The 21401-nt window shown below is 46.5% G+C and overlaps 1 protein-coding gene and 1 long non-coding RNA gene across 4 annotated transcripts in view; both read left to right on the forward strand.

Moving 5' to 3' along the window:
- The window catches only part of NSD1 (nuclear receptor binding SET domain protein 1), a 69146-nt gene that overhangs the window by 36833 nt on the left and 10912 nt on the right, over positions 1-21401 (forward strand). For all 3 annotated transcript variants that reach the window (XM_074839110.1, XM_074839112.1, XM_074839111.1), the window contains exons 11-22: positions 4707-4850; positions 5277-5400; positions 5940-6140; positions 7570-7749; positions 8077-8233; positions 8529-8734; positions 9319-9431; positions 12079-12348; positions 13686-13802; positions 15169-15310; positions 15751-15857; positions 19058-19262. In XM_074839110.1, the coding sequence (XP_074695211.1) occupies positions 4707-4850; positions 5277-5400; positions 5940-6140; positions 7570-7749; positions 8077-8233; positions 8529-8734; positions 9319-9431; positions 12079-12348; positions 13686-13802; positions 15169-15310; positions 15751-15857; positions 19058-19262 (1966 nt within the window). The remainder of the gene's footprint in view (positions 1-4706; positions 4851-5276; positions 5401-5939; positions 6141-7569; positions 7750-8076; positions 8234-8528; positions 8735-9318; positions 9432-12078; positions 12349-13685; positions 13803-15168; positions 15311-15750; positions 15858-19057; positions 19263-21401) is intronic.
- LOC141929524 (uncharacterized) lies at positions 8-3165 on the forward strand. Its single transcript, XR_012625051.1, has 2 exons — positions 8-1869; positions 2668-3165. It is a non-coding gene; the product is annotated as an uncharacterized LOC141929524 (long non-coding RNA).

Below are 21401 nucleotides of genomic sequence, written 5' to 3' on the forward strand. Positions count from 1 at the left end.
GTACTGTTGGGTCTTCCTACATGCTGTCATCCCTATAACCTGTCTGCTACTTCCCAGGGCACTTCACAGAGCCTAGGACAGGTCATCTTTGGCTGGCTGATGTGTCAGTTGGGAGTTTGTCCCAGTGATGCAGTTGCATGAGCTGGGATTGAAGCTGAAGATACCACCTCGATTTAGTAGCTATTTTGTGATGATTGCTTAACTCGGGCTCAGTTTTTAAGCTGCTACTCAGCTAATCCTCTAGGAGAGAGGCTGTTCTGATCTGATGGAATCTGATCAGAACAGGATCTGATGGAACCAGGTTTTTGCCTGGCATCTTGCTTTGCACTTCAGAAGATCTAGCTGTTGTAAAAGGTCTTCTCTGGTGGTGGTGGTAATCTTGCCCTTATATGCACCAGTATGAAGCACAAGCATTAGACTGTGGACTTCAACCCCTTCTTCCACTTGCCCCTGCACACCAGGGTGAGCAAAGAAGCACGTTGGAGGGGATGTGGGGGGACTGTATGTGACTGCTCACAGGAGCCTCTGATTACATTCTGCCATCCAGCAGAAAGGGATAACTGGGGCAACTCCCTTCTGCTGCATCCCAGCAGAGTTGGTGTACAAGTATCTGACAAGCACATTTTGCCTTTTAGGAATGAGCCAGGTATCACCAAGTGTAGGGGAAGCAAGACTTTTCCTGGGAGAGGCGGGACACCTCTGGGCCTCTCACCATCGCCTCTCACTTCCAGTGGCCCAGGTTCAGGAGCAGGCTGTTCTGTCAGGATAGTCAGTATGTATTTCAGGAGCCAATTATAGACATATATTGTTATATTTGTTGTTGTTACACAGCTTCCAGGAGAGCACAAACCTCACACCACTTTGAGCAGTGCCAGCCACCCTGCTGCTACTGCTTTTTGAAAAAGGTGTTTCTGATGGGGGTGATAAAGTGGGGTAATACCCCCGGGCCATGCAAGCCTTCTTGTGATGGTGTTAGTGGTCTTTCTGAAGTGTGCTCACCTGGAATCATGTTTCAAAGAAGCCTGTACAAATGTCTTTGCCAATGCTGGGGGGCAGTTAAAACTGTCTGCTCTTAGGTACCAACTAAGAGACTGGCTCAACTCCGAGCCACCAAATTCTCTGTGAATCTTTTATAGGGAAGAAAAGAGGGAGTAATTCAGAGCAACACAGTAGCTAGGCCATGGCTCTGAATCCTGTGCCCACCATTCGCTGCAGGGGAAGCCCAGGGAGTTTTAACTGCCTCCAGCCTTAGATATCTGTGTTAAGTACCTGAAGTTAGGTATAGTAAACCATGCCAAAAAAAACCCAAAAACAAAAGGCAATGCTTGGCACCTTTTGCCAGCATAATTTCTCTGTGATTGTGTCTCTTGAGCTGCTGTGAGTGTTCACCCCTTGGCTTAGGTGAGTGTATGGGTACTGGTGAATATTGGGGTGCAGTGGGAATGCAGTTGTGCTTTCACATGGAACTCGGACCATGCTGGTCCCTAAGTGACTTTCCACACACCGGGCAAGGAACTCCACTTTGTGCTGAATGGTGCTAGAAGAAATAGTTTGATACAGCACAGCGAAGCCTTGGATCCAGCTGCTTTCAGAGGAAAAGAGCAGAGCAAAGCTTGTCTGCCTGGGCTGAACTAAGCAGCTTTCTCTGTCCTTGCCTGTCTATGGAGCCAGGAGTGCAAGTTTACAGCATCAGGGCAGCAAGAGACTGAGAGAAGGGGATGGAAAATGCTGTTGAAATGGTTGTCAAGGTTGTGAGCCAAGGTCAGGCTGTGCCAAAGAACAGGCCAGGCATTTGAGGATGTGCCAGATACAGCAGCAGAGATAGCTCTGGAAGAAGACCCAAGATGAGAGACCTGCCCTCTGTAGGAGGTATGTGGTTTTGCAGTGCTCATGCTGGGTAGGGGAAGGAGGGGGAACAGTGTGACAAGTTCTTTAGAGTGATGGCCTTGAGTGGTGAGCCCCTTCTCCCTGTTCACAAAGCACAGGTATCTAGCCTTGCCCATCCTGCCTAGCTCTGACATTGCCTTCCCTATGCAGCTCTGGGAACATTGATTAAAATAAGGCGAAGATCCTGGCCTGTGGAACATGCAGATTGGCCAGCTGTTTGCAGAACCAAATAGGATGGGTTTGGGCTGAAAGAGCAGGGCTATAGGATGCTGTGCCACACTGGGGAGTGTGGGCCCAGTTGTTAAGGTAGCAATGCTACTAGCAAATGCTTTCAGATCTGAAGAGGGAATTTGGTAATTAATGTTATATGGCTCCTAGAGGCATTTTAGTCTCCCATTCCGTTAACACGTAAAACACAGCAGTCAGGATTCAAACCAAGGAGTCCTAGCAGCCATGGTAGAAAGCGGCTAGAAGGATTGAAAGACAAACCAGTTTAAATCTCTCATACCTCTGTCTGGAGCAAATCTGAATATGTCCTCCCCCTTACAAAACACTGTCTTGAAACCTTAGCTACAGCAGGAAGCTAGTGCCACTGACCATGGGACGGATGGTGCTTGTTTACCAGCACCCTGCCTCTCCTGACAGGGACCTCGGTGACCTCCAGAGGGGCTGAGCTCACCTTGTCTGTAACACTGGGGCCCCAGCATAAGCAGAAGCTATAGCTGACGTTGTTTGCCCATACCAGTAGCTGATTAACCCTGCTCTTATTCTTTGTTACAGTGACCCCTGCAACCCTGAGGTCACTGCTGAGCTGAGCAGAAGAGGGAGCACCTATGTAGGAATAGGAGGACCTGAGCTCTACCCAGTCCTTGGAGCACTGGTCACCGGTGCTGCTCCTGGAGCATTCCAGGAGCCAAAGCAAGTGTTTGGGCCAGAGGACTGCCTTGCAGCAGACTACATAATTCCTAGCAGAATTATAGCACTTAGCTTGAGAAGATGCTATTGCTTATAGAGGCAAAGGTGGCTGTTGTGTTCTTAGATGGTCTTTTTACCAATGGCGTAGAGACCTTTCCTTCCCTCTGCCAGGGCTGTGTGGTAGGGTGGCAGCAGCTTACGTGCTCCTTACCAGTATTCCCACAGGCTGCATCGCTGCTAGCCTTCCAGTGAGATTGTGGTGATAGTCTGCAAGGCTGTACACTGTATGGTATGTTGGACTGGCAGTAGTTTGTAGCTGGGACTTTGCTTTTTTTGTGCTCAATAAAGGCAATTTATACCATTCATCTTTGTATTGTGTTCTTTAATATACTGTCAGTGCACCTGTCCATCAGTGCTCCACAGAACTCAGGTGGCTTTAAAATGTCCCCAAATAAAAGCATACTGCTACATTCAGGGAATGGGAGAAAAAAAAAAAAAAGGCAAAACAAAACCACAAAACAAAAACTGTCAAAGGAGGCATCGTTATCTGACCAGAATGCCAACTGCTTTAAACTTGGGGAGATCTCTATGTCCTCCTTTTGCCCAGACTAATAATGTGTTCAGAGGCTATTCAGTTCAGCTTACAAGCTTTAGTAGCACTACAGCTCAGACTGGTACTCTCCCATATGGAAGGTGGTGCAAAGCTCCCTCTCGTGATCATTAGGTGGGCTGCTGCTTGAATTGCTCACAAGGTCTTCCAGGTGTACAGTTTGTGTCTGGGCACACACTGGCTATGGCTTGGTGACCCAAGGAGGAGCCGGCAGCTGTGCACTGAGAGCAGTCAGCTAACTGCAGTGAGCTGGGATATTAAAAAATGGCAGTGTCCTTAAAATGTTCTTGCTCAAAGCACTTAGCTAAAGGCATCACTTTGGTGCAGCCACGCTGAAATGGCAGCTGGGGCTGGTGAGACTGCTGAAGCGCTGCCTAGGCTGTACCGAGACGCTGGGAAGCTGTCAGGAGGGTGTTTCCTAGCCCTGACAAAAGTGAAGGCAGTGCTGCCACATGCAGCTCCAGGACAGCAGTGTCTTGTGGTAGAAACAGTCTCTAGGACATGCACTGCTCTCCTTCCCTCTAACAGTGTCTGGGCAGGTCCCATGGGCTCATCTAAAGGTGCCCTTCCACCTCTGGAAATGTTACAGCAGGATCCCTGACTTGGCCCATGAGGGTGTGTTTGGGCCTTTATCATTTGACACCTGTCGTCTTGGCAGGATGCTCCTTCAGCTGTAGATGTTGGGGTCAGGGCTGTGATACTCGTACAGGACAGATGCTTATAAAGGACTCACTACCACAGGCAGGATGGTGGTGTAAATGCCCTGCTGCGCTGGTCACTTTGGTGTTGGCCAGCTAGTTCTTACTAGCACAGGCCTTGAGTACCTACACGCCTGTATTTCACATGGGTTAGGACAAGCTGAGACAAGTGTGGGGAAAACTCTGGCTCGTTTGCTGGGTGACAACTACACGAAAGGTTGTTTGAAGTTTTCATTTGCATTTCCACTGCAAGCAGACATCAGCATGCAGGATGCTTCAGAATATTCCAGCCTACCTGATTTGTTTCTATGCAGGGCAATACCTTTCTCCCTCAGCCATGACTCCTTCAGAGAGGGGTTATGCACAGGAAAATAATTGTGTTGAGTGTTTATTTTTTAATAATCTAGTAAACTTAAGAGCTCTTTCCTTTCCTTTCTTGTAAGTCTTTTGATGGAACTGTGTGGGGGATGTTCTCTCCAGGGTGGATAACATACAGATCAACTGCCAAACCTGTTATGTGCTTAATGGCTGAATTTGTAGTTTCCAGGTCAGGACAGGAACTACTGACAGCCCTGATTCTGGATTTCTTTTTAAAGGGTGAGACATCAGTTCACGGGACTGCTGCAAGCCCCAAAGAGGGTAATGAAGAGGGGTCAGAGAACGACCATGGAGTGCCTTCATCCAAAAAGATACAGGGGGAGCGTGGAGGAGGAGCAGCTCTCAAGGAGAATGTGTGTCAGGTAGTGTCCTTGAAGAAATCTCTTTGAAACTTTACCTCTGTAAAGTGTTTTTATGTAAGTTTGGGGACATGCTAGTGCCCCAGGTAAGCCCAGGTAGCCTCGAGGTGCTTATTGTAGAATTAACCAGCTTTTTGTGGCTCTGAATTGAGCCTTTCCTCTGCTATTGCCTTTCCTCCTGCTAAATTTCACAGATGTTAGGGAGACACGACGAACATAGGATTCATTTTAGCTGATGCACGGTAACAGGGACTGGATGGCAAATGGCAGTGGTGATGCACAAACCACCTGAATTTACTAATACAAGAAAAACAGCATTTTTCCACAGGAGTCTCTGCTGGCAGTCCTGGCCAGCACATGGATTGTTGCTGTCTGGGATGAGCTGGGGAAGGAAGTTGCTCAGAGCTGACAGTGCTTCCTTCCCTGCAGATCTGCGAGAAGCCAGGGGAGCTGTTGCTGTGTGAGGCGCAGTGCTGTGGTGCTTTCCACCTGCAGTGCCTTGGGCTCTCCGAGATGCCAAAGGGCAAGTTCATCTGCAATGAGTGTTCCACAGGTACGGCAGCTTTTGTGAGCGCAGAAGGACAAGGTGCTTGCTGCATGCTCACCTGGTGCTTCCTTTGCTGGAGTGATGTGCCTGCAGTAAGGCCACTAACTAGCTCTCAGTCCTCTGATTATTGGTTTGATAATTACTTCCTAATTAACTGTTGATTCAGGCATGTGGGGTGTGAAGAAGTGAATGTCCAGGATCTGATGGGAAAGAGAAGGGGAAATTCTTATCTAGGGAGAGAGCGCTGGTGGGGAGGATGAGTTTGGAGCGGGCTGGAAAGGGGGGAATGTCTAAGTAGGGTTGTCGATTCTTGGTTTTCATCTTATTTTTCCCTGGCTTGAAATCACAGCTCTATCAAATATTTTTTTTTTATTTGATCTGGAGGTTTATTGCAGCTGCGGGCAAAACCAGCCTGCTGCAGAGACCTGGGATAGGTACAGCAGGTTGGGAAGTTGTGATGTGCTAATATGCAGCCTGGTGGAAGTGTCAGGGCTTCACTTAACCTTTCTATATGACTGGTGTTACATCTGCTGCTCTTTCTCCAGGGGTCCATACCTGCTTTGTGTGCAAGAGCTGCGGGGAAGATGTAAAACGGTGCTTGCTGCCCCTCTGTGGGAAGTATTACCATGAAGCGTGCATACAGAAGTATCCACCCACCGTCATGCAGAACAAGGGCTTCCGATGCTCCCTGCACATATGTATGACTTGTCACGCTGCTAACCCAGCAAACATCTCTGCATCTAAAGGTACCAAAATCTTCTAGGGTGGTCTAGGGGATGCGGTGCTAAGCTTTCTTTGCTTCATGTCCACTGTGCAGTTACCTGGTTCTTTATGTAGATCTCGTCTTTGCCACAGTGCTTGCTGTAGCGTTTTCTGAGGAATAGCTTCTCTCAGGGGAGTGGAAGGGGTGGTGTCGGTTTGCGAGGTTGCTGCTCATCAGCACTCCTGATGGTCAGACACAGCAACTACAATGTTCTCGTCTGTCCCGACTCTTGGATGCCTGCACGTCCCGCGATGCCACATGCCTCTCTGGGTTTTTGAATAAGTCTCTGGAGCTGTATGGACACTCTCGTGATTCTCCTATGTACTTTTCACTGTGCACTGCTACAGATGGTGCCTGCTTACCAGCACTGGCTATCAAGGCCGCAGCATAGAGACCACTGTAGTAAAAACTATGATACTGTTCTAGTTCATCTTTTTTTATAGTGCAAACTCTTTGTCTTGCAGTAGTGACAGCCTCGGGCTAAGTTTCTCAGGCAAACATTTGTTTGAGCTGTTTGCAGCAATACCTTGACCTTTATCTCACATGATTAAACTTAACATTTTTGTGATTGCCATGTATTTTTGCTTGTGAACCTGCCTTTCTTTAAATCCTTGGTATCTTAAGACAAGTGACAATAAGATCAGCTCTTATTTTTATCCTGAGGGTCTGTGTTAAAGTTGTCTTTTTTTCCCCCACGTATCAGTATTTGGTGTAGAAGACAACACTAAGGCCTAAAGCCCACAGCTGACCACTTCCTCACTCAACATTTGCATTGTGTTCCTCAGGCTGCTGCCTTTTGGTGGTCAGATTTACCCCTTCCCTCCCACCTCTTCTCCCTGTTTGCAATCTCCTGTGAGGAACTGAAAACAGGCTCTCAAAAACCTTGGATAAATTAGGCCTGTAGGCAATTCTGAATTCTGCATTCTGGAATTTCAGGGTAAAATCTGATAAAGCGGAGAGGCAAGTGCCGATGTTTTCAGAAGCTACACGGATTGGTTTCATTGTGTGCAGCTAAGCACTTGGAACACCCCTTCTGTAATTACTGTCTGAGCTGATTTACTAATTATTTGTGTATGATAGGAAGCAGTCCCAGCCTATGAACTCTTGAACTGTCTCTGCGCAGCATGCAGGAAGTTTTTCACTTCTAAATAATACAATTTTATATATGTTATAAATATCTTTATAATATATCTGTATATAATTTTATATATAGTTTGTTATATTAAATAATTTAATGTGAATCTAGTATATCATGGACAGTCTATAAAAATGAAAGGTTGGTTTCCTTTTCCAAAGATTGCCTATGGTTGCTCGTTTTTAGCTTAGGTATCAATAGAGGCTAGTTTTGGCAGGAAACAAAAAATTGTCCTCCTTTAGAGGTTCACTGTGTTCCCGACGTGTTCTGGTGCTAGGTCGCTTGATGCGCTGTGTGCGGTGTCCGGTTGCGTACCACTCCAACGACTTCTGCCTGGCTGCTGGGTCTGTGGTCCTCGCCTCCAACAGCATCATCTGCCCCAATCACTTCACTGCACGGAGGGGCTGCCGCAACCACGAGCACGTCAACGTCAGCTGGTGCTTTGTCTGCTCAGAAGGTGAGATGGTCTGCTCTGGGTCCCCTGTCACCAAGGAACGACCTGACGAGAAGTCATTAGAGCAGGCAGAAGCTTTCTCTGTCCAGAGTGTGCCAGTGAGAACTGCAGAGAACAGATTGCATTCCCATCCATCCGCATTTAAGTCCAGTTTCAGGCTAGGACTTGTTCTGGATCCTTGGAAGGGTTCTTTTTGCAGCATGAGTAGGGCACAATTTTTGAAAAGGGTTTGCAGAAGAGCATCATATCCTTTTCTCAGCAGTGTCTGTCTGGAAGTGTGGAGTTCAGGGCTTCTGCACAATGATAAATTCCTCCTCCTTTTCTTTGCAGGGGGCAGCCTTTTATGCTGTGAGTCGTGCCCGGCTGCGTTTCACCGTGAGTGTCTAAACATTGAGATGCCAGAGGGAAGCTGGTATTGTAATGATTGCAAGGCAGGCAAAAAGCCACACTACAAGGAAGTAGTCTGGGTGAAAGTTGGGCGCTACAGGTAGGTGAAGGTAGAACAGACTTGTCCCCATCTTTTCTTCATGCAGTGCTCATGGTGACTGAGGTGAGAAGCTGCTCCTCTCTGCAGGGTACAGTGCAGCAGCCTGTGGCTTTTTTGCATGCATGTAGCGGCTGGTAAAATGTATGCTTTCCTCCTCCAGTAGCCTCTTGTCTCCCCACCAGCCTTGCTGGTAGCCCTCACAGACTTTTAGCCCATGTCTCCATGCAGTAGTATACTTCTGAGGTGGTTGGAAGTGGGGACGACAGAGGTTTCATCTTGCCCTTCCATCTTGCAGGTGGTGGCCAGCTGAGATTTGCCATCCTAGGACAATTCCTGTCAACATCCAGAAAATGAAACATGACATCGGTGAGTTCCCTGTGCTGTTCTTCGGCTCCAAGGATTACCTGTGGACCCACCAGGCCCGTGTGTTCCCTTACATGGAAGGTGATGTCAGCAGCAAAGACAAGATGGGGAAGGGCGTGGATGGCATATACAAGAAAGGTAACTTGTCTTCATCCAGGGAGGGAGGTACATGTTCTTTTTTTTTTCATTCCCATTTGGAGAAGTGGCATTCTTGTAACAGAGAAAAGCATCGTCTTAGAACTAAAGTGAAATTAAATCTGTGGAATGAGCTGCTGCTTATCTGTCATCCAGCACACTCAAAATGTTCATTGGTCTGATGACTCCCAGAGAGGGAGAAGGGTATGCAGATCTTGAATGCTTCTCCAGCTCTGACGTAGCTGCTCTAAATCCGAGTGAGCTGCTACTTTGTCATCATCCCTGTGTCTAATACAGTCATTATCTGTGTATAAAAATCCAGCTGCCTGACACCTCTGCCCAAAAGCAGGCAGAGCTAGCTGACAGTTTGGATGGTTCATCACCCATGGGCAGGTCCCTTCCTGTAACTCCTGTGACTGCCCTACTGCACTGGCCTTTTCTTCACACCCCTCCAGTGAACCTCTGTCTCTGGAGTACGTGGCCAGGGAGGTTTGCTTGTGGAGCTGTGAGCACTGGGTAAGCAGTGGCAGCCCAGCTCCGTGCGAGCGGAGGATGTTCCTTGTAATGCAGCCTGTTCTCTCCCTTAGCTCTCCAGGAAGCTGCAGTAAGATTTGAAGAGTTGAAGGCACAGAAAGAACTGAGACAGCTTCAGGAAGACAAAAAGAACGACAAGAAACCTCCTCCCTACAAACACATCAAGGTGAGGACAAGTGGTGGGGGGACAAGGGCAGAAGAGAAGTCTTGAGCTGGTGGTGCAGGTGATTTACAGGTACACAGAAACATTTCTACTGTTTGGGCATCTGGCTGCATTTGAAGGTTACTTTGGTCCTCTTGGCATCTTCGGTCATGCTCCACAGAGAGGTTTCATGTGTGCGCAGGACTGTATGGAAGCTGGACACCAGTAGTAGAAGTACTCTGATTTACTGGAACAGATCTGGACATCTCTGCTGTTCTGTGTCAGTTGTGTGATCTGAGGGAAGTGTCTCTGTACTGTGGGAACTTAGCGGGGAGTGCTGGTAATACAGTGTGCTCAAGTACTGCATGCGACTGACGGCAAGGTGGGCATCCCAGGCGGTGCAAGGTAGGAGAGGGTCAGGGTGCAGTGGAGCAGAGCTGTGTGGAGGATGGTAACCCACAGTATCTTGTTTCACCTCTGCTATTGTTTTATATCTTTCCATATCAGTTGGTGACTGAACAGAAATAGTAGAAGCAGATCTATGTGCTGGAATATCAGGCGTCTTGCTGAATTTTGGGGAACTCTTCACGTTTAGGGCTGTATTTTGAGATAGAATTGAAGTAGCAATAAAAGTCCTACAGGATGGAGGTGACTTGAGAAGAGAGCTGGGTACGTGTGCTTGAGATGCCGGTCCAGACTGATCAGAAACCCAGTGACTCAGGGACTGTGTTCTCTCTTCGTAGCCTCTGTCTGCTCCTTCCCTTTTTTATGTGGCAAACTATGAAAGCTTAACTGATTGCTGGCACTTCTTGTTTCTAGCTGGGATTTCTAGGCAGGCAGGTATATCCTGCATGAGTTACTGTACAGTGTAAAGAACACAACTGAATGGTGTGGCAGCGCTATGGGCCAGGCAGCTTCAGTGGAGGAAATAGTTTCTCACTACAGGTATTTTTAAGTCTGTCTCTGGCTGCAACATGAAGGAACTTTGGAAGTAGTTGGAGCCTTTGAAATATCCTTTTAATATAAATAATAACGGTCATGGTCATTAGCTATGGCAGCTCTTCTGAGGTCTGTGTACAAGCTGTTTGTCTCTGTGAAAGCAAAGCAGCTTGCAGGAGCACACGATGAACTGTATGGAGAAGGCTTTAGGGTGGAATGGCTGTAGCTGGCTGTGTCTGCTCCTATCCTGGCCTTCTGAGGAGATGAGCATCTCGGGGTCATCCCAAGGAGCACCAACACAAGAGGCTACTGCAAAATACACTTGGGATCCTTCATCATATCAGGGTTGTGGCTAGTCCAAGCATTGTGCCCTGTTCTGGAGCTGATTTTGTACCAGCAGTGCCTCGGAAAGTAGGGCTGGCCTGCTGGGCATGAGTGCCTGCTGAGAGGGGCACCACGTTCGGACACCATGGTCACTTGGGGTGGTAGTGCCAGAGCCAGCAAGGGCACCTCTGCCCAGTGGAGGATGGTCCTAATCCTGTGAATCTCATCACTCTTAACGAGGTGATGAGCTGACATTCTGAGTAAGGGATGGGAAGCAGTGGAGGAAAACACAAGAGTGACAAGGAAGGTCGGAGGTGGGAGACAGTACTAGGAGGAAGGGGAGGCTGTGTTGAAGAGATTATTCAGGAGTTTCTGCAGGATTTGCTTTTAAACAGAGGAGGAAGAGGATCAGGGCTAGTCCAGCCTCAGGCAGCCTGCCAGCACTGAAACTTTGCTCGGTGGGTGGGACTAGGCAAATTGTGTGGGAGCTGGAATAGTTTTGCTGAATGATCCCCTTCTTTCATGTCCTGGGAGAGGAGAGGGTGCTGATGGTATTGCTCACCTGGGTGAAGAATAGCAAGGAGCTTTTCTTCAGTGTCTCTCTCAAAAGTCCTGACTCTCTGTTGCCTGCCTTTCAGCATTTGCTGCCTTTAATCAAAACCAAAGGACCCTGCTCGTGCCACAGACACGCCAGTCGCTTCTCCACCCGGTGCTGCGCTCTGCTTCCTTCTGGAGCGGTTTTTAGAGAGCTCCTTGACTTAACTCTGAGCTCCAATTTGGGCCTTCCAACCCCAGCTTTGTCTGTTGTTTATATTTCATTTACATCCGCAGGACAGTTGGGTAGGGAGCTAACTGCTTGTGGCCTGGTACAGAGGTGGGCCCTCTGTACTCACAGGCATGCTCGCCTGGTTCTCATAGTGACAGCTGAGAGCACAAACCAGCTTGAAGGTAACGCATTCAAAAATCAGGGCTGTAAGGAAAAGCTAAGGAAAAGGACCTGACGCTTGGGAGACTGCAGAAGGTGCTGTTTCAGACAGAAAATGGGTTTGCTGTCAGTCGCAGGTATGGTGTGCACCCAGCGAGAGCGCTGGGCTACCTGGGCTGGAGCTAGGCACAGTGGTGATGGGAGGGGGACACTTGGCAGCCTCTCTTCTCTCCAGGGTCACAGAATACACACTGCACCAGGTGATGGTTATGGGGGACCTGCATCCTCCCTAGCCTCTTCCCTCTAACCTCTTGAAACAGCGTGCCCAGAAGTACATATGTGCCTGTACTTGTGTCCTTCCGCCCCTCCCTGTAACTAACTCTGACTGCAGCCTGTCAGCTCATGGGCAAGGGTTGAGTATAGAAGTGACAGTCAGGAAAACCTGTTGTTCTTAAGAGCTAACATCCTTCGTGTGCATTCAAGGTGAACCGGCCGGTGGGTAAGGTGCAGATCTTCACTGCAGACCTGTCCGAGATACCACGTTGCAACTGCAAACCAACAGATGAAAACCCCTGTGGCCTGGACTCCGAATGCATCAACCGCATGTTGCTCTATGAATGCCACCCCATGGTCTGCCCTGCTGGGGAGCGCTGCCAGAACCAGTGCTTCTCCAAGCGGCAGTATCCTGAGGTACAAATTTTCCGCACCTTGGCACGAGGCTGGGGCTTGCAAGCCAAAACAGACATCAGAAAGGTACGTCCTCTGTTTCTGCATGTAATTTTCTCTTGCCACTTCTCTCTTGCTCAGTGTTGGTTTTAATAGATTTGAAAATTACTATCTTCCATAATTTGAAGACTTAGTGCCGTAGAATGCCGTTTAGGAAAGAAATGGATGAATTTAACTTTTTCAGTCCTGACAGGAAAGTTTTGGCTCAGCTAACCAAGAAAATGGTTTGCATGTTGATGTCTCACGGGGTAAGAAAGGTGATTGCTCAGTCTGTCTGCTTGTATGGACGATGGGCTTTGACTAGACCCAGAACACTGTCTTGAAGACGGTGCTCAGGATTTCCATTTGGGGAACGGTGGTTATACCTCCCCCCATTCTTGAATAGCCAGGCTTTTCTAGCATGAGAATCTTGTATCACAAACTGAAACCAGGGCTTGCCTCTTTCAAAAGGATAATGTCTTGGACATAGCTATTATTATTGCTGAAACAGGTATCTCCAGCTAAAAAACCACTTGTATATATTTTTTTAAATGCAGAGAATAGTAGTTTTGTGGAACCACATCTGTGCTGAATGAAGGAGGAAGAATGTTAAAGAGAACCCCAAAGCTAAAAAAGGGTGAAGCAAAATAGAGGACAGTTAGCACAGTGGGAGAAGAATGTCTGGAAAAGGAGTAGGGACAACATGCTAGGGTGGGGGTTTGATAGCAGAAGTAAAAATGTGAGTCTACCTTGTTCAGGCTTTGCTGCCTGCTGTGATACAGGTTAAAGCTTCTCTGCTGTTCCACGCACCTGTTACATTTCACTTCCAGCAGATGGTCTGGAAGCAGCAAAACGCAGTTGTTTACGGAGGCACCTACTAGCCCCGGTGTGGCAGAGCTGGTGTTCCCTCTGAGGGCTGAAGTACTGTTTCTGTGGTACTTCACTGCAGGGGAGCTCCACGGATTTACTGCGGGAGCAGGTGCCTTAGGTGCATCATGCAGCTTGGTGTGGTTGGTCCCCAAAGGATTACTGTTTCCAGCTGGAACATAGTTATGCAGTGCTTTGAGCTTTGCTGCAAAGAATTACTCTTGTGGTTAACTTTATGCTGTCCCTCAATGTTAATTCTTTCCATAGCACAAAGAATAATCTGATGGCCATTGCTACTTCATTTAATTTAGTTCAAGTTATTTGTTGAGCCTGTGAAGTGGATGCATGACTCTTGGTGAAGATTGTAAGTCAAACTGGCTGCAAAGCACAGAGGAAGATCTCCAGGAAAAGGTTTCCACAAAGGAAACGGGAACTATGTTTTATTGCGAAGGTGGATGTTCCTCCATCCTGGAGGGAGTTTGTCTCATCTTTCCAGCTTGTTGTTTTCTCTCTGGCAGGGTGAATTTGTTAATGAGTATGTTGGGGAGCTAATTGATGAGGAGGAGTGCCGAGCCCGAATCCGCTATGCTCAGGAGCACGACATCACCAATTTCTACATGTTGACACTGGATAAGGTATGTGGAAGAAATTTTTCTTGCCAGCATCCTAGACAGAAGTAAAATAATTGCAAGGAAGGCTTGATAGTGGTCTTCTCCAGCAAGTAAAAAGGCGCTAAGAGTTGCTGATGAGCTGGTCTGCATTTCCACTGAAGAGAAGACTAAAAGGATGGACTTAACGTGCAGTAGAGAAGCTTCAGGTTGGGTATGAGGATTAGGAGGAAAGTCTGAACTGACCTCTTTGAAGTTTATTCAGAAAATGTGAGGCAGTTTTCTTAGGGCAATTGTCTGAGGATTGTAGAGCCTGCTTCAGCATAACAGGGTGAATTTTGTAACCTCAGAACCCTTCCCAGCAGCTGAACCGTGGAGAGTCCAGAACTGGGCTGGTGTGTGCCAGAGAGGCATTGGCCCTCAGGTGGACAAGTATCAAGCGCAGTGAGACCTTCATTTAAGTTCAGATCCCAGATCTTGCAGATTTCAGTAGACGGGTGGAGTTTTACACCCACAGACTCCTCAGTGGGTCCCGGAGGCCAGGTTGTTGATGTGAGTTCCGGGGTTTCTGAGGTGAGTAGTTTTGTCAGCTGCTTTCCACACTTTGTCACTCAACCCTGGGGAAGATTAGAAGGAAACCATGAAAGCAGGCACGGGAAGAGGCTGTCAGTGTGGGACAGGATAACAGCGTGACTGCTTGCTGGCTCTCCCCTCCTCTTGCTGCTAATTCACACTGACCCTGTTTTGTTCTCCTTGTCTGCCTGATGGGTGGGAGCAGGAACAAAACCAAGTGTTAGTATCTCCCTCGTTATTACAAAACCAAATCTCACTTGCAGCTGCCCTCTCCTCTCCAACACGGTCTAACAAATGATAGTGTATCTCACCCATTACGTACTGTTCCTGTTTTCCTTCTGTACGTTGAGGTACAAGAAATAGGAACTGATACTTTGCTTTTAAGCAGAAGTTGGAGTCCGAAACTGCCAGTGCTGCGCTGGAAGTGTGCTGGTGTAGTGTTTATCCACTGCTGACCCCACAGGGAGAGCTGACTTCTCAGAAAGGAGCAGTAGCACTTTCCTGAGTGTTCGGGAGCCCCTGTGTCTTTGAAGAGGAATGTTGTGCAGGAGACTGTATTGGCATATGATTTGCCAGCCCCGACCAGAGACATCAGTGTGTGGGAACTGGTTGGGTGTCTGTCGATTGTGCAGGCAACACCCTTGGTTAAAACCCACATACAAACTCTGGTGCTTTCCAAGTGTCATCAGAGCTTCCGTTGTCATACTTTTCACTACTGATTGATGCTTTCCTGGTGTGCTGCTACCTGTGCTGCAGTGGCTTAAACAGGAAATAACAGTTTACTAAATGTGTTTTTCTGGGGGTTTTTTTGCAATTCCAGGATCGAATCATTGATGCTGGGCCAAAGGGCAATTATGCTCGGTTCATGAACCATTGCTGCCAGCCAAACTGTGAGACTCAGAAATGGTGTGTGAACGGCGATACTCGGGTGGGGCTCTTCGCAATTGTAAATATCAAAGCTGGTAAGGAACCCCTTTCTGTCAGTACCCACAGTTAAAAGCGTGGGAGTGTTTCTGTAAGGAAAGTGGAGGGTTTGTAGCTCCCTGGGAAGGTATTTAATTTTTGTTTTCACATAGGCAGTCATGAGACTTAACACCAGCAGTGACATAATGAAACAATACACCCGTGGTATAAATGGAGGTTCATGGTTCTAATTTACAGGGTCAAGAAATGGAACTAAGCATGCTACAGCGTGGCGTACAGCCCTTTTTGGCTGTAGTGTGGGGTTGCACTGAATTTTCAATCCACACACATCTATGGGGAGATTAATACTTGGTATCCTTGTGTAGTTGTGACAGTCACTTGTGTCATTATATTTCAAAAGTGCTTTTACTTCAGCAGTAAGATGTTCTGCTTCATAGTTCATTACAACTTGCTTGGTTTTGATCTGCTTTTGTGCCAGGGACTGAGCTGACTTTCAACTACAATCTGGAGTGTTTGGGAAATGGAAAGACCGTTTGTAAATGTGGTGCCCCAAACTGCAGTGGCTTCCTAGGAGTAAGGCCAAAGGTATGATGCCCCCTTTAAGCTTTTGTTCTTCTGAAGTACCTCTTTGCATAGATGTGTATCTTTGTTGCAGAGATCTCAGGAAAGGTAATCGGTTTTCAGTATGGCCATGGAAACACTGCTTGAAATGAGTTGAATATCCAAGTTTTCATTCTGAGAGTGCAGTTCTTAGACCTGAATTATTAGAGTTGCTATAAATAATGACAGGAAATTGTATTTTACAGCAAAAGAATAAATAAAAGCTTTTTTTCAGACTTTTCTGCTTACTAGCATGACAATTTCCATCACATTAGAGGGGCAAAGGACAGGCATGGGGGAAAGACTTCCATTGTATAACTAAGAAACCACAGCTCGGCCCATTTCCCAAAGTAAAGGCCTGAGTAAATCGTGAGCATACGTGGAAGGGGAGGCCTGCAAACTCACATTCCTTCAGACTTGGAGTTGCTTTAGAGCCAGAAGGCTTCTACATTGCCATCTTCACTGCAGTAAGAAAGTTCCTGGGTTTTTTTCCTTCTTTTGGTTAAGTGACTGAAGTGCACACATCAGACAGGAATAAGAAATTTGCCATGTCTGAGGCAGAAAAATCACTAGCTTTTAGAACTCCCTGACTTTTGAGAGCTTCGTGTTGTAACTGTAATGTTGCAGTAACAGGAATTGATTTCAGTTACCTTCTTGTGTGAGCTGGTTCTCACTGGAAAAATGAAATAACAGGAGCAGTTGGCCGAGTTCCCAGCTGTCACCAGCTACATCTATGTCTCAGCTGTTGGTTTGTTTCAAGACCTTCAGCAAATCGGTCTGTAATCCCTTTGCTCTGGCATGTGGGTACTGGCGGCTTACCCACAGTTAAGGGTTAAAAGCTCCAGCAACACAGTTGTTAAGCCCCGTCAATATATAGGAGAGGTTTTGTGAATTCTCCAGAGAGCTTAGTTCTGCAGAAAAATTAACTTAAGGTAAAAAAAAAAAGGATGTCTTCAGAAGTTGACAGATGAGGTGAATTACACATCTGATGTATTTAGTTCTTTTTTGGGTTGCAATTTAAGGTTCTCAATTGATTTTGTGCTGCTCCTGTGTTATACATGGCTTGACTGTCATTTTTTCCCTGAAATTGCAGGTTGCATGATGGAAATCAGAGAAAGGTGCCCTTTAGTTGGCATTAATGTTCCTTTGTGATGCCTGAGGCGACACATTCCATCTTGATGAGATGGGCTAAGAAACAATACCCAAGAAAACACTACCTTGGTGGTTTTTTTTTTTTTAAATTCATCCCACAAGAGATACATTTTTAAGCTTCCTGAAGATACAGCAAGACAAAACTTGATCATGCTGATTATGCTCGAGTTCACTCTTTAAAGGGACCTTTCTAACTGGGAGTGTGGAAGAATGCTTGGGAGTCCCTTGTACTGCAGTGAGCAAGTGGGAATCGCTTAGTCCAGCTGTTAGACCTTGCTTAGACATTCAAATTAGCTGTGAAAGGTTTTCCTTGTTCTCTTTGTAATTAGCTGGCTGAGGTACTAAGTGCTGAGAATAGGTGGAATAGTTTAGGTGGAGTGATTTCACTGCCTGCATTTTCAGTTATAAGAAAGGCCTGACTTGTCCCCATTGTCAATGGGAATGATGGTATGAAAACAGAAATATTCACATGTGAAGGGGAAGGAGGCAATCAAGAGATGTAGCTCCCTGGTGGCAGGACAGCTAGCGAACTGCTGTGGAATTCTGAAACTGTAGATCTGGAGACAAATGTTTTTAAATGTTTTGGTGTTCTTGTTTTTAATCGTGATAGAAGAGTGATGAAAATAGTGCCCAATATTTATGCAGAATAAAGGATGCAAAAAATCACCTCATAGGCATCGTCTCAGCATGCAGAGGTGTTCTGCGTGGAAAACACATATTTGGACACGAAGATATGTGGAAAATGGCATAAAATTTAATTCGTGTCTGTTTAGATAAACTAAACTGATAGTGATTTGATAAGGTCATTGATTGGGCACAGGTAGCATCATATTTATGGAGTTGAGTGTTTGGTACAGCGGTAGGCTTAGGCTGGAGAGGATCCGAGCTAATGGGGTCAGGAGTGGTCTGAGGACCTAGACTGAAGCGGCGGGGGACAGCGCTGGAGGAAGCCCTAGGCCAGAGAGGAGAGCACTTAAACCATTTAGATGCCAGTCTTGGAACCAGTTGTGGTTATTTCATTACTGCCTGTAGCACAGCTGTTGGAAGTGTAGTAATTTAACTGTACTAATGACACAAAGATGTCAGGTGTTGTTGGTGTGGGAGAAGGAGAGGATGGAGCAATTGTAAAGGAATAGCTGGGTATAACTGGGAATGGGCTGGAGTTCAGAGATTTGATATGGCAGAGTACACACCTGGAGGTTAATAGCAGAAACAAATCTGTGATGAGAAGGTCATCAGTGAGCAGTCCTGGTGAAGAAGGAGCCATTGTGCTGTTCAGCTGCCGTAGGACTGAACTGCTGTTGGGACGCAGCTGTGAAAAAGGGAAATGCAGGTGGAGCTTTGGGAGGGATTTCCTATTCTTTTGGAGAAGTGTTGATGTCATTGTACGCTGCCTGTGGGGTGTCATCTGAAGTAGCACGTATAATTCTGTCACTTGTGTTTGGGAGAAATAAACTCAATAGGGGCAGAGAAAAGCCATTAGGAAGGCAGGGTACAGACTGTGAAAGTGTTTGGTTTATGAGAAGGAGAGTGTGTCCTGGTGGTTAATTCAGGGAGAGAGAAAAACTTCTGCCAAAAAGAGCAGCGTTGACAGGAGAACAAATAGGTCTAAACCGATCACAGATAAACTCAGACTGAAAATGGAGAGATGAGTGAGGAATGTCAAAGAATGCAGGAAGGCCTGGGAGAGTCTCCTCATCAGTCATGGGTACAAGGAGACCTGACTGCTTCGACTGAGGACCTGAAGAGTGCATGAGAGGTGGCATGAGCTCAGTGTGACACCAGGCAGTCCCTGCCTCCTCATTCTGCTGTTGCTAATTGTATATATCCCATGTTTAACCAGCCTTTGGTGCAGGGCTTCCAGGCTCTTAAAGAAAAAAGAACTATTTGCTGTAGTAAATTGATTGCCAAATCTTGAGAAGCACTATAGTGGGACTTTTATTTGCAGGGTTTGTGATTATCTCCACTGTAGCAGGAAGGGAACAGATGGAAGGGGCAGAGACCTGCATTAACTGACATTGTCTTACCCGCAGAGCCAACCCAGCCTCACCGAGGAAAAGTCCAAGAAGCTAAAGAGACGGCCGCAGATGAAGCGCAGGTCACAGGCGGAGGTGATGAAGGAGCGAGAGGATGAGTGTTTCAGCTGTGGGGACGGAGGGCAGCTAGTTTCTTGTAAGAAGCCAGGCTGCCCCAAGGTGTACCACGCGGACTGCCTCAACCTGACCAAGAGACCTGCAGGTCAGTGCTCTGCACGGCTGGGCTCTGCTTGGGTCACGGCGTTGGCTCGAGGTGTCCCAGGCGCTGCTCACTGCCTTGCACTCACTTCACAGCATATGAAAATTAGAGAGATCTTACTCACTTGAACAGACTTTGTGGCCCACATGACACAACCCTGGTTTGCACCCCACTGTGACTGCAAAAAGATTAATTGATTGCTGAAGGGAGAGCGGGTCCTTGCCCAAGAAACGGTGCTTGTGAGCTGACCCCATCCTTGGGGCCTAGTAGAGGATAGTGCCGACAATAGTTAAGATATTGGTTCCTCAGATTGGCCGTTTTCCCAAAGTTGAAGACAACTGAGTGAATTGAATGGTGAGGAAAAGCACTGGTGGAAAATGGGAGTTTGAGAAGAATGTTAGATGTCTGAATAGCCATGAGTTCATAGTTAAGAAAGAGAACGGTATCAAAACGTATCCGAGTTTGTGGTGAAATGAGGGCAGACATTCGAAATATAAAGAAAAAACCTCAAAAAGTACGTCTAGTTGTGTGCAAAGAAAGAAATAGTTTCTCTGCATGAGTGATAAAACAGTTTCTAGTTTGTTAGCTCAAGACGTGCAAAGTAACATCTATTGGAGGAAAAGATCTAAGTTGCATTTAAAAGTTTTAAAGGAGCTGGTTGAGGGGAATATGTCCTTTGTTGTTGTGGTTTGTCTTGGTTACTAAAGGAGTTCCTGCAACCTGTAATGAGTGGTCAGGTTTAACCAATGCTCAGAAAGGGAAAGAGTTTGACCTGAGTCTTAGTAGGCTGGTTAGCCTGATTTCTGCCAGGCCAGGAGGATGGAAAAGCTGATACGAGATCAAGGGTCAAAGAATTAAATGGTAAGAATCTCAACAATACTAGATAACAAGTTTTTAGGTGGAATGACTCATCAAACCTAATGTAGGGGTTTTTGCTAAGATAATAAATTTGGTTAATAAAGGCAACTGCATTGAAGTAATTTGTTTAGGGGATTGTAAATACTTTGATTTGATACTGTAAGCCCTGTCATAATTAGTAGTTCTCCATGCAAGTCTCTGCAGTGTTTTCTGAGCACATCAGAGGCAGGCTGAGAAACATGGAACCAAGCGGTCTCTGGAAGCAACTGCCAGGAGAGTCACTGTGGCAGAGTGTTTCTGTTGGTGCACCACAGAGAGCCAGAACTGGACATTCAGCACCTCTAGCTGTAATTTGGCAGAAGGTGTAGCAGGGCCAGTAGCGTATTTTGTAGATGACAGAAATGATGTGTGTGCATGTGTGAAGTTTTGGGGAGAATACGGCATTTATACAGAAGAGCTTGAATTGCTTGTCGAACAAACGCTCAGAGCAACATAAAAGCCAACAGGAGTGCAGGTCATTCCTATGGAACATCATCATTCAGGGAGAGGGAGTCCTGAACATCACCTTTCTATACAGTTTTGTGTGCTAAGACAGGACGCTGTAACATCCTGGCAGGTTTTCTGTGCTTTAAAGTCTTGAATAACGGACAATCCAGCCTTTAGCCTGTTCTCCCGCTTTCCATTTGAAAAGCTGCTCCTAACAGCCTGACTTCAAAAAAACAAAGGATTGCCATCTCTCCAATATCCATTTTTTTACATACTGGGAGACTGTTGTCTCCTTAGTCCCTTTCCGGCTGAAACAAACGCAGCCTCTCCTTGCAGCTCTTATTTTCTAAAATTATTATTCTTCATCTGCTCTGGACCGTGTTCCACTTGCCTACGCATCTTTAAGACTGTGGTAACAGAAGTATTTTAACAGTACTGCAGCTGAGGCCTTACTAACACCAACAGAAAAAGAATAATTATGTTTTTTTGTTTTACATAAAATTTCTCAGAAAATGAGATTTGACTTGTTTTGCAAGAACTTTTATATTTGTATGTTTGTCATTTGCCCTATCATCCTTAAGTCCTTGCCTTGATCCTTTTCACATACTTATTATTTCTTCCTCCTGCAGTCCTGCTTTGCACTGGTCTTTATTTAATTGCACCTTTTGGTGCAAAAGCATCTGTCCAGTTTAAATTCTGAGCCTGTCTAATCAGATTTTTGTAGTCCCTCACAGCCTTGTTATCTACCCATTTCTGTAAGAGTATTTGCTGTTCTGTTTCCAGAAATTTAATATAAAA

Source organism: Strix aluco, chromosome 13 (genome assembly GCF_031877795.1).
Source record: "Strix aluco isolate bStrAlu1 chromosome 13, bStrAlu1.hap1, whole genome shotgun sequence".
NCBI lineage: Eukaryota > Metazoa > Chordata > Aves > Strigiformes > Strigidae > Strix > Strix aluco.